Below are 13,030 nucleotides of genomic sequence, written 5' to 3' on the forward strand. Positions count from 1 at the left end.
GCCGGGGCCGACCTCTCCTTTGTTGTAGTTTTGCTTCAAACGTCCAGCTGAAGAGTCAAAATATATCTGATGTTCTGGAAAACTGCCCATGATCTTTTAAGTTTATTTTCTTTCAGGATTCCTACACATCTTTCTTGACTATAGAGAAAAATCCAGAATTAATGTCTCAAGTTTCTTTCCTTCGGATTCATTTTGATATTTAAAACAAGTTTATTTTCTTTGACTGACATTTCTAAAATTAGCAGGCTTGGAAACTGGAAATAAAATAAACAGGAAGGAAGAAAGGACACATGGAGGAAACGTGCAAAGGAGGGAGGAAAGAGAGGACGTAGACACCATGAAAGAGGTGAGGTAGGAGGAAGTAAAGGAAGACAAAGGTGAAAATATACGAAAAAATCTAGAGAAAGAAGCAGAAAGGAAAAAATAAATAAATCAGAAAATAAGAGTGGGACATTGAATAAAATCTAAAAATGAATATTTTTCCCTCCTTCCTTTTTAGACCTGGAAATCAATAATAAAAAAAAAAGCAGAATTTTACCAAAATGCATAGGAACCCTGGATTGTTTTTACTGGCAGTTTCCAAAGAGGTTTCTCTAAACATTCACAATACTGCCTCGAGATAGTTCAAGTCTGAAGCGATAATCCCAAAGAGTTTCTCTTGGCATTCTTTAGGGAGAAAAATGTGGGCCATAGGAAAAGTTCTTCTGTCAGGTTCTATAAATAGAGGTGGCACAATGCGGATGGAGTAGCAACTGTTCAAGTAAGCTCAGACATTTCCTCCGATTGGACGGAAACGGTTCAAGAGGTCCCACATCTCACTGGCACTTACGACGTACTATCTGCTCCTTCATTTGTCGGGAATAGAAACAGAAGTTGCTCAAGGAGTTCATTTTTACTTCTTCCGGACTCCGTCTTCTGGACTCTTCTGTTGCTTTATGAGTTTTTCAATCTCAGATCCCAGAGTCTGCAGATTCTCCTGCACAAGACACACAAATAAAGGAAAAGGTAGAAAATACAAACATTAAGCAGAGACATTTTCTGCACTTTTTGTTTTACATAGAAGCAGTTTTTGTTATTTAATGTCACTGCTTTTGTCTTGTTGTCATGTTATTGTGCTTCTAGTGAGCGTTTCATATCATTACTTCCAATCGTTGACGGTTCTTTGGCTGGAAAAGAAGATACTCTCCCGCATTCTAACAATTTGACACAACAGAAAGCTGATTGGCTGCGAAATGTGAAAATATTTATCCGAGCTTTAGCCCACATCCTTTTTAGAGAGCAAACAGACAAACGCTGTGAAAGCTGTGACAATGCGTGTAGACAGGATGGTGACATGCTCTGAAAGTGTGGGCGCGATGGAAGCCAGAGGAGGGGCGGGCATTCTTCTGACGAGGGCTCTATTTTAACTTTGTCTGCAGAGCTGCTGTTGATGTAAAGCTGTGATGAATACCTCAATATCACAGCTCTGTTGAAAACGAAACTGTCATTTTATTTTTCTCCACTTTCCTCTTTTCTTTATTGTGATATTTTACCAACAAGACGATCAAAAACAAAGCGTTTATATGATGGCTATCCATTCTGTCCATGTAAAGTTTTCCGTACTACTGATCAGATGCGTGACTTTCCATTCATAACAGGAACAAAAAAATATGTTTCCTTCACACAAAAATACTGGTTTATTGATTGAATTTTATTGATCTCACATTGGAGAACGTTATTTCTGCATTGGGGAGCAGGGGGGGTGTCAGTCTGTGGGAGTGGGACCCGAACTCAGAACTTCAGAATTCCAAGCTCTATGCCCTAACCACTAGGCCACCTCTACCCTTACATCTCATCACATCATAACCAACAACATTTCCATTTAGGGCGAGTTAATCTGATAGATTAAAACATTGTGCAGCTTAATTCCAGCTAGATTAACATGATGCAAACCATTCAAGAAAAAACTGAATTCAGAAGAATGAACAGCTAAAGTTTTCAGATTGAAAAGAGGACATTTATGAACTTCAAATGTTGAATCTTCTCAGACTCTCAACTGGACTTTGACTAGGCCTCTTTAATGAATGAATATGCTTTGATCTAAACTATTCTGCGGTTCCTTTAATAACCTAACCCTGCTTTAAACTTTCACACCACTTTATGCCAGACCCTCCCTAAAGTTTTCCTTGGTCATCATGATGCAGTTGGTTCACTAACGCTCTCCTGCAAACCTCTGAGGAGCTTCACAGAACAGCTTAATGTGGAGGTTAAACATCATAGAGGTGGATTAGTCATACTAATGACTTCTGAAGGCAGTTAATTGCATTGGGTGGCATCTAGGGATTTCTGAGTGAACAGGGCCTAAATAATAATGCAGGTAGGTTTTTTTTTATTTTATTCAGAAAATCAATGTAAAATGTATTTATGCCACTAACAATAACACACCATTTTGTGTAGGTTTATTAAATTCAATTCCTTATATATAAAAAAAGATAAAAAACTTAAAATAAGCTGAATGAGAGGAAGAAATAAGAACAAAGTTAAAGGGAAAAATACTGTTTGAATCTAAAAGTAAAGCTCCAACATAAGGTTTCTTTTGCAAAGAAGGAAAACTGCTCTGTTATCCAGAATTGAATGAGCAAAAGAAAACCCAACTAAATGAAGGATGATAGCATACAGACGCTCTGATTACGGAGTCATTCGGAGTCAGACCGGTTTAAAAATTGATGAGATGTGCTGAATGCTCTGAAAAAGAAACAAACCTAAACATAAAATAGAGAGAGAAAAAAACAAAACAAAAAACATTTGAGCATTATTCTCTGAAATGTTGATATATCCTGCTGTCCGCTGAATTTCAAAATGCGACCCTCTGCCCTGAGAATTAATCCTTTCTTCTTTTATCTTTGGTTTTCTGAAAAGCCGTTTTAAATTTGCTTCTGACCACGATAAGTTAGGACACTAATGGCTTCATTCATCTTCGACACTATTCAGTCATTCACACGTTGGTCACTTGGCTGATAATGCACCTCAAGCTTCACTCAGACGTGTGTGTTAATAGTGATTTAAAAAACCGCGAATAATGTTCATTATTTAAAGCAGATAAAAACTGCTCACTATGCAAGACGAGCTGCAAAACAATTATATTTTTGTGTATATATATATATATATATATATATATATATATATACACACACACACACACACACACACACACACACACACACACACACACCACATACATACATACATTTATAGACAAACACATACACAGACACAGCAATTGAGAAAATTGGAAGGAGAGACATACTTAGGAAGTGTTTTAATTCAATTCCAGACTTTTAAAGGCTGTATTGGAGCCCTGATTTAAACTTCAAATGGATAAAATGTTCCACTTTTATAAATCAAACATTTGGAGCTTGAATAAAACTGGTGATGAATAAAGTGCCGCTAAAAAAAAACAAAAAACACACACTAGAAAACAGCATGTAGCTACATTGGATTTGCGGTTTGGTGAAAGGCCATCATTACAAGAAAAAAATTATTAAAAGAAAATAATTCTTGGAAAAATCAGACTGGATGGGAACACTGGGAGAACATGACAGATGGCCAGACAGGCAGAGATCTTCAGCTGCAGCTCAAAGGATTTAATCAAAGTTTTGTCACACTAATTTCACTCCTATAACTAGGGAAAATGTCCAAGATGACTATGTGCTGCAGGAAATAATTGACAAATACAACCATGAATGGGAAAAGCTCACCTATTGTTCCTGCATGAACCTGCAGAAATGAGCAAACTTTGCCGAGCCTCACTTCTACTGCTAAAAGCAGCAGGGGAGTGAGTGAGACATCCATGTTCTAAATCGGTTTTGATTGAGTCAATAAGGAAACTGTTCTGAGCTCACTTTAAGGTCAATTACTCAATCCATATCAAAGAGCCTTGAAGAGGTACGCTCACACATCATCAATGCTGCGTAAGACCTTCATTCAATTTCTCTCTCTCTACAAAGTGGACCATCTCTGTGGACTGATGCACACTTGGGAAATATTTACCTTCAGAGTAATGTTCTTCAGCAGTGTGTCCTCCAGCACTGCCTGCAGCTTCCGGTTAATCTCCAGAGACAGGTCCAGGGTCAGCCCGCTGTCCGCCGGGTGGGAGGTGTAAAGCGAAGCCATGATGCCGCCCCGCCGGCTGAGGTGGGCCTTGTTAATGTCTGAAGCTTCTGATGAGAGGGCCCCTGACTCCTCTCTAAGCACGTAGCTCTGGATAATTCTGTGGGGAACAAACAGAAGGAAGGTGGGGAGCGATGAGTCAAACCTTCCTCTGATAAAGGAGAAGAAACAAACTGGGTGCGCGGTATCAGCTGCAGACTGTAAGGGAGGGGGGGGAGGTTTAGTCGAAAAGCATGGGGAGCTTCAAACAGAGCAATAAAGCATTGTGTAGCAGAAAAGGCCAGGGACTGTACAGGAATAGCAATTCTGCGAGGGATTGCTTATTGGACCCATGAGTGCAGGAGCCATTCAGTCATGGACAGATTATTACTGTGCCTGTCAGAAAACAGAAAGGTAATAAAAACAGCGGGATTACAACGGGCTGCAGATTCAATTAATTGCCTGCTTGTATCCGTTTATAAGAGAGAGCGGGATAAATCTTCACGCACAGGATCCCGTTTCACCTCAATAACTGTTTGGAGGCTAAGCAGCACTTGTTTTACAGAAGGACCCAAAGAATTCATTAACCTAACAGCACAAACTTCTCGTTTCAGACGGAAAATAACTGACCCACACACAAGCCATAGCTGATGTTGATTTCAAACGTTAAAGAGAAAAGATCCGTTCTGTCCTCGGGGTAAAAACGGCACCATTTTTTTTTCTTCTTGTTTTCTCCAAAGAAACTCAGTAAATTGTTGAAAACAGAAGGACTCTGAAGGGAGTCTGGCAGAAAAGGTCAACAATCCCACCGTTTTGGAGATGGATCAAGAATCAATATTTTAACATCTCTTCGAACCCAACCCCATACCTCCCAGGCATGAAAGATTCAAAACAACCAGTCCACCACTGCTATTGTTTTACCTCTGATCCATGGTGGGTTAAAAAGAGAAGATTCAAAGGTCAATATGAGCCCAAAAAAGGATCTTAGCTAAAGAAACATTTATGAGACTTTAATGGGTTTCATGAAACAACTGCGGTCAACGACATTGGGTGGTGAACCAACACAAGGTCGCCCTACAAAAAAATTTAACTAATCATAGTCAAAGACCTGCATCCATATTCAGCCTCTTTACTCTGGAACTCCTAAATAAAACCAACAGAAATCAACTTATAAAGTCACCTGTGTTTGACTTTGAATCGCACCAACGGCCTCCAAGGTTTGTTAGAGAACATTAGTGAACAAACAGCGTGATGAAGAACATTGTAAAAGTCACAAATAATATAAGAAGCGAACATCTCAGAGTATTTTTTGATCAGAAAGACTTAAACAGCTTCATATTAAACAGCCACAGAGAACAATGATCAGAAGCACCTGTAAACTCTGGAGGAGATGCTGAGATTCACAGCTCAGGTAGGAGTTTGTAATTTATTAAGAGAAAGCAGCAACAATTCCTGTTTTAAATTTACAAAAGTAGGCGACCGGATAAAAATTTTGTTAGTTCAAAGATTAACATGAGATTTAAATACAGCTTTCTGACCTGGATGCATAATTTCTTGTGGAGACAAAAAGCAAACACCAAATCCATCCCCACACAGTAAACCAAACAGGCATCAGGCTAAGAGAAGCTATAATAGCCTACAAACTAGGGAAAACTTTAATTTGGGGAATGGTTCAGATCAAAGCATATCCATAACTTAAATTCCCTACGTTAAAGTTCAGACCTATCCGATATACTGAAAGACTTAAAAAAGACAAATAAGCTAGCTGAGAGTCATGCTGCAGCTTTTATTCCCCTCTCAAGTTATTCATCAGTTATCATGCAGTGAGTGTCAGCTCTGAACCCAAACACCCATAGGAAAAATTCTTGAAAATAATAGAGATTGGTGTCCTGACAAGTTTCATCAACCTCATCTCCAGACGGCATGTTGAAAACCATCTGAACCGAGCTGAAATATATCAGAGCTGTAGGGTTGTACATTTCAGAATGCAACGCGTTAAAACAAAACTCAGTGTCTGGAATAATTTGTTGGCCGTGCTGGGATCAAAGCTAAAGGATGGGTGTTTTATTTCCTGGGAAAAATGGGGCTTATCAACCAGAGTGCAGACCATGTACTATGTTTTAGCATTGTCTATATATAAAAGGATAATAGCAGTGTAGAAGACAGACAAGACTATAAAAAAATAATGACAGAGCCAACTACTATAGCAGCCATTTGACCTACTTCTTTTGTTTTAAAGATAAGTGGAAAATGGGAACTATAATAAAATGGTTGCTAATCACAAAACCAACTGAAGTGGTTTACATCTTACATGTGAAACAAAAGGTTCAGTGTCTGTAGAAACCAAATCATGCCTGTTTAACTAATATGTGGGGTCCCTCAAAGCTCTGTCTAAGGCCCCCTTTTTTTATATTTGCTCTTTTAGTCAAACTGCATTTAGCTGATTAGAACAAGTAACTTCTGGATATCTTCTCATTACCTAGAAAGGCACGGTTCCTCTGATCAGGAAGTATTTCACTGGCCATTAAACCAAACTTAAGGAATTTGGTTTCTTGTTTTTAACCAATCAATGTCTCTTTCAGATCAAACTGAAAATAACTTGCCCAAATTGGAAGTAATTTGACAAATATTTCTAAACGTCTTCTACTTGAAAACTTTTTTGAGTCCAACTGGCCCCTTTTCACATGTATATAAAAAAAGTCCTTGATTTCATTTGATTTCTCCAAACTGCCGCAAGACTCTTGACCTGAACAAACAATAGAGCTCACAAAACTCCTGGTTTAATATCACTGGTTGCCTAGCCTCGTGAGACCATCCTGATCTCGCGAGCTTTCAAGGTTTCAATCGCAGATCAGTCTGGCTACTTTCCGTTAAAGAAAATTTGGAGCCGTTCGCCAAACGAACGTCCAATCAGCGTTAACTTTGAGGCGGGTTGAGGTGTGATGCAACGAGAAGCGCAACAGTTCAGTCTAAAGAACATGGCGGCTTCAGCCGATTAAACTAGCGTTAGCGTGGCTATCGAGTAAGTTTTATCGGAATTACAGAGTATTTCTTCACTGAAAGAAGAGCAAAACACTGCTCTGGAGGTTTTTTTCAGAGGAAAAGATGTTTTTGCTCTTCTCCCGACTGGTTTCGGCAAGAGTTTGATCTTGTGGTTGTGTTTTCGTCGTGGCTCTGTTAGTACGTCATATGCTTCGTTGATCTGATTGGTTTATTTGGCCCGTCTATCACCAACATAGGCCAATCAGCTAACCAGTATTTTCGTCCCTTCCCAAAATTACTTCAATGGAAGGTTTCCAGATGGATATGCGGAGAAAATCCAGCAAATCCATCTGGTGGAGTCAGGTTACTGGTTGCCTGCTTATTTATAAAACATTTTAAAGTGCAAATTTCAAATTTCAGTATCCTGAATAGACCCTTAAACCAAAATCCATTCATAGTCGCAAATACCAGATATAAAGCTGAAGGGGTTATCCGTTTTCCACCAATTCTTTCATTTTAAGTTGTCTTGATAATGTGGAAAAAAGGAACAGAAGACTATTTTTATTAAGAATGTCTACCACTTTTTCTACCATGTTTCAATCTCTATACAATCTAAGGCATTTTAGATTTTTATCTGAGGGACATCCTTAATGTATAAAATTCCCTTACTTACTAAAGTAATTAATTCAAGAGGTGATCCTCTTCTTGTGGGTAGTGACACTAACTTCCCAATAAAAGTCAAAAACTGTTGACCTTATTAATCTGAACCAATTATAAAAGCATAACCCCACCCCAACAAACCAGACAAAAATCTAAAAATGCCACCAAAGATGGCAGTGTGAAACAGATACTATGGGGTGAAGGGATGAGTGAAAGGGTTAAATGGGGGTGTGTTCAGGATGAGGGAAACCGGCAATGACTTTGACGTGACAAAACAAGCAAAGTATCTAAATGAAACTCTACGCCGCCCTATAGGTAAAATGCTATTGATCTATGCCTGAATTTCTAACTCCTGACTCGCCATAATGGCGCGTTTTGGAGTGAGATGGTTTTATGAAGGGATCAGAATAAGTAAACCACCTTTTCCTATTCTCCATATTCTCCACCATGAGACACTACAATGGCAATAACTTGTGCAATTTATGTGCAATTACTATTTGATACCATGTGCAATAACCTGCCTCTGTATATTTGACACCCTGTGCAATAACTATATATTTCTACATATAAATACCCATGTAAACACCCTGTGAAATAACCCTGTATAAAAATCCTACCATAAAAAAATATTACAAAAGCAGTCATATGTGGATGCACTGTATATACTGTATATATCCCATGCACCTTTTTTACCTTCTTCTTCTCCTTTGACTATTTGAGCTAAAGTACATTTTTCTACTATGAGATCAATTAAGTCAATCAAACAATCAATAATTAAGTTTTTGACTTTGTCGTATATGTTGTAGTAGTCATGTATAAACAATGGAGAATGTAAGCAGGAAACTGGAATAATGTCGCCCCAATTCACTGATTTAAGTTCACAGGTGAATCAAACACACCAACATGTCCAAATGTGGGGCTGTGACTCACCATGCTCCAATTTAACCAGCATAAAAAATTCAACAGAGTTCAGTTTAGTTCAGCTTTAATAATCCACGAAGTGTTTAACACAAAAAGCAGGATCTTAGGAACAGAGATGGCAAAAGTACTCACTTTCCGTACTTGAGTAAAAGTACAGATACTTGTGTTAAAAAATACTCTGGTAAAAGTGGAAGTACTGATTAAACTTCTTTACTCAAGTAAAAGTAACAAAGTACAGGCTTGTAAATTTACTTAAAGTATAAAAGTAAAAGTAGAAACCACTTTTTTCATGCCGTTGCCTACATTCTAAATGGATGTCTGCCAATAGGACTAGATCTCCGTTGTGTTCATTTTCAATCATCTCGTCGTCCATGCTACTATGCTAACGCCACTGCCACCAAGCTGCAATGATTTGCCGCTAATGAATACCGCCGAATCTGTCGATTCATCTTGTAGTGGTGCGTCAAATGCAACGTAGATTCCCATCCAATTAGATTGAATTTGGTATTGATGACGTGAAAAATAATAACGGTAACTCCATTGAAATGATTCAAAACTAAAGTAACGAGCCAATTTTTTAAAATGTAAGGAGTAGAAAGTACAGATATTTGTGTAAAAATGTAAGGAGTAGAAGTAAAAAGTCGCAATAAAAATAAGTAGTAAAGTAAAGTAAAAATATCAGAAAAATCTACTTGAGTACAGTAACAAAGTATTTGTACTTCGTTACTTCCCACCTCTGCTTAGGAATAATTTCATGCAAATAATATGGAGGTCACTACTATTTGCATGCAAAAGCCTAAATCTGACAAAAAGTGGTTCTTTCTGATGAGAGGATTATGATTAGCATGCAGCTCAAGCAGTTGATTAGCTCCTCCCCATTCTGGCATGCAGCTACAATGTGTTTGAGTTAAATACTGTCCTAGAGGTTTCCTTTCTAAATACCCTCAAAAGAAAAAGTCTGAAAGTTGAACACAATACAAGCCTACACCTGCCACTGTGAGGTGACTGTAAACGACTGACGCAACTCAGGTGCATCCTAACCATCGAGAATATAACTCACAAACAGTTAATTGAAATTATTCATATGAATTATTGAAATCGATTTGATTGAAATACTCATTGAGTGAAGAATTTGAATCATGTGACTCAATGAAAACCAAATATTCTTTTTCTCACTTAGCCTAAGGAAAAGTACTGTACAGTATTAGTACTCAATACTTGGTCAGGATTCCTTTAACCGAATGACTACTGGCTCTCCTGTCTCATCGTTCTAGCAGCACTTAAAGGATTATCTGTAGAGTTTGCTGGTCAATCCAACACAGTAATAAGCATGGCCATTAATGCAGATAATGCTACTTTTGTCAATGTGAATTGGTATATAAGAAATCAGTGACTTAATATCAAGATTTTTAGCAAAAACTCATTTAGTGATAGAAAATAGTGGAAGGTCTCACATTAAACTAACATCCTTGAATGACTTGGCTGCTGCCAAACCCTTCATCTAACTCAGATTTCCAGGTTAAATTCAAAATGTATATAGAAAACTTTCTTCAACTCAACCTTCCATTTATATCTTTGGATCTATCACATCTTCAACAGCTCCTACTTTGGATTACCGTCCGTGTGGAGGGTGTGAGCCACTAATTGCTGGACTTCTGTCAAGTCAGCAGTCTCCTATGATTTTGGATGCTGCCACATAAGATTTCATATAGTTAATTCTTTTAATTTTCCTTCTGAAAAAGAACACTCTCAGCTTCTTTAAACAATTTCTTTCATGCATTAAATGCCACAACTCTTTCTGAGAAACAGAATTTTGGATTTTCTTAACAAAACTCTATTAATCACTCCATTAATAATGAGTCTGTTTAACTATTTAAGCAAATTACCAAAATAAATTAACTTAAATGACATTCTAGTTTATTGTGATGAGGCTGTAAATCTAGGGAGCAAAATGTAAATATAATCAGTAGGTCAATAAAGCTGCAGAAGAAGCCGCCACCAAATACGTCCCTCATCCCTCCACTTTCACACTCACAAATACAACACCTGAGCTAGCACAGACAGGAAATGAAACTTACCTCTGACTAGGCTTTCATAAGGTCCAACTATGGACCCCAAATCCATCACGATAGTTTTTAGTAAAAAAAAGAAAAAAAAAAAGCGACATAAATTAAACATGTGGCTGCATGAAGAGACAAACCACATGCAAAGGTTAGCAGGGGGTAAGTTGGGGTAACAGATGTGAGAAACGGGTTAGAAACATGCAAGATGGCAATTTCTACAATATATAACTCCAGTTTTTATGAATAACAAACATGTAGATGCGTATTGAGAGAGTGGGAATATTAGCCAAGAAGATGTGAAGAGAGAGGGAAGAAAAATATATATCTCTGCAGTTGTTATCCAATAGTTATTGAATTTATATTTTATCTGAAATTGATTTTAATTTACAAAAACCAAAGCAAGAAATCTTAAGATAATTAACTTTTCACGTACCGATAAAATCAGAACAGTCATGGATGCTTGTCTATGTTTTGATGATGACGGGACAAAATGCAGGAAGAGCCAATATACCAAACTAAATGGTGCAACGTATTTATAAACAGATAATTAAGTATCATAAAAAGTCACTCCTGCTCTTAATTACTAATTATTAGCAATTAATTCCAGTCACATAATTAGCCCACTACGTTTTACGGTCTACGTTTTCTGGTTTTTCATATTTAAATGTGGCTGATTTATATTAAGTCTACCATTCAGCCTGTAGCCATTGAGTCTGACTTTTTTAAACAGAGTTTTGATGCAGCACAAGGAAAACATGTAAAAAAAAATTAAAAAAATCACCTGATGAGGGAGATCAGATCCCTGTTCAATTAGACTTAAAATTTAAGACCCCCACGTCACAATAAACCTATAATTGAATTTAACGTGACAGTGATAGGCCTAGAATACTACAGTTTCATTTTTAACAATATAAATCTGTAAAGTGTGGAGGGCATTTGTATTAAGTAAAAATCCTGGAAGCAGATTTAGCAGGGTTACAGCAGCAGGTCTGTGGGGCTTTGTTGATCTAAAATCTGACATTTTTACCCGTTCTATTTGAAGAACAACTAAGGGTTTGTTTTTTTTTTTCAAATATTGCCACAGAACCTCATTTTGACGCATTTCTGGACTTTGACGAGGTCATTCAAACAAGTGAGCTTTAATATAAACTAGGGCTGAAACAATTAATCAGATTAAACGATTATTTAAATAATCTAATTTAGTAATCGATTCATTGTTAACTGGAATGTAGACTCTAAAACATGCTTTTAGCTGATGGAGCAAAACACCTTGAGCAGCAATTATACCAAAAAAAAAATAAAAAATTAAAAAATTGTAAACATTTTGCATTTAAGATTAAAAAAAAACTTTTTTGTCCACCAATATGCTCTATCCAGAACTCCTCAAATGGAAAAGCTTTAGTTTCACCTGCAGAAAGTCTTCTTTAAGGAACCTTTGGCTATCATATTATAAATCGATCAATCAAAAAAATAAAAAATAATCAACAGATTAATAAATTAGCAAAATAATCATTAGTTGCAGCCCTAATATAAACCATTCCTTTAAAGTTTCACTGTAAGATTAAAACCTTTTGCCTCCATATTCAGGTCTTCTGCAGCCTTCAGCAGGCTTTCCTCCACAGCTGCATTTATTTAGCCCCATGCTTCTTGTCCCAGCTGCATTAGACCATACTTGCAGGATGATACTTCCACCACCATGTTTCACTGCAGGTTATAGTGTTAAGAGTGATGTGCCACCTAAGGTTTCCCTCACATACAGGGCATGATATTTCATAATTTTAAATACGAAGTGCTAAATTGCCCATAAAATACATGCACTAGTAATCAGTGGGTGTGTTGCTGGGGATCTACAATGATTGTGGAATAATGAGTTGTAAAATGTTCACATCGCCCTATTTAAATAAGAAAAAAGTAAGAAAAACACCTAAATACAAAACAGTAATATTTTTAGATGGTTATTTCTACTCTACTCAGAGAGATTTTAAAATGTAATGTAAGAGCCGAAGGACGCCGCAATAAAAAACAGAATTCCACACTACAGACTGACGTTTGCTTTAAAATGAAAGGAGCAGGATGCAGGTTTTATACAGAACTTTCAGTTTGGGTCCAAAAAAGAAAGACCCCCTTTGCCATTGAAAATAAGAAAGGTTAAACTTTGGGGTTTTGTTCCGTATTCATGCACCACTTGGTGTCGGTGAAAGAGATACAGACCCCCTTTGTGTCATTCAACTAGTTGTAAGTCGACATACAATCACAAAAGTTAGGAAAATATTTTA

At 37.3% G+C, this 13,030-nt stretch overlaps 1 protein-coding gene across 2 annotated transcripts in view; it reads right to left on the reverse strand.

Annotated features, from left to right (window-relative positions):
- Nucleotides 1-543: 543 nt before the first annotated feature.
- ccdc186 (coiled-coil domain-containing protein 186) overlaps nt 544-13,030 on the reverse strand; it is a 41,481-nt gene continuing 28,994 nt past the window's right edge. For both annotated transcript variants that reach the window (XM_038280573.1, XM_038280572.1), the window contains exons 15-16: nt 4,030-4,249; nt 544-976 (exon numbers count right to left, since the gene is read on the reverse strand). In XM_038280573.1, coding sequence (XP_038136501.1) covers nt 893-976; nt 4,030-4,249 — 304 coding nt within the window. In that variant the 3' untranslated portion in view covers nt 544-892. The remainder of the gene's footprint in view (nt 977-4,029; nt 4,250-13,030) is intronic.

The sequence above is a fragment of the Cyprinodon tularosa genome, unplaced genomic scaffold (genome assembly GCF_016077235.1).
Source record: "Cyprinodon tularosa strain WSP-4 unplaced genomic scaffold, ASM1607723v1 ctg161, whole genome shotgun sequence".
Lineage (NCBI taxonomy): Eukaryota > Metazoa > Chordata > Actinopteri > Cyprinodontiformes > Cyprinodontidae > Cyprinodon > Cyprinodon tularosa.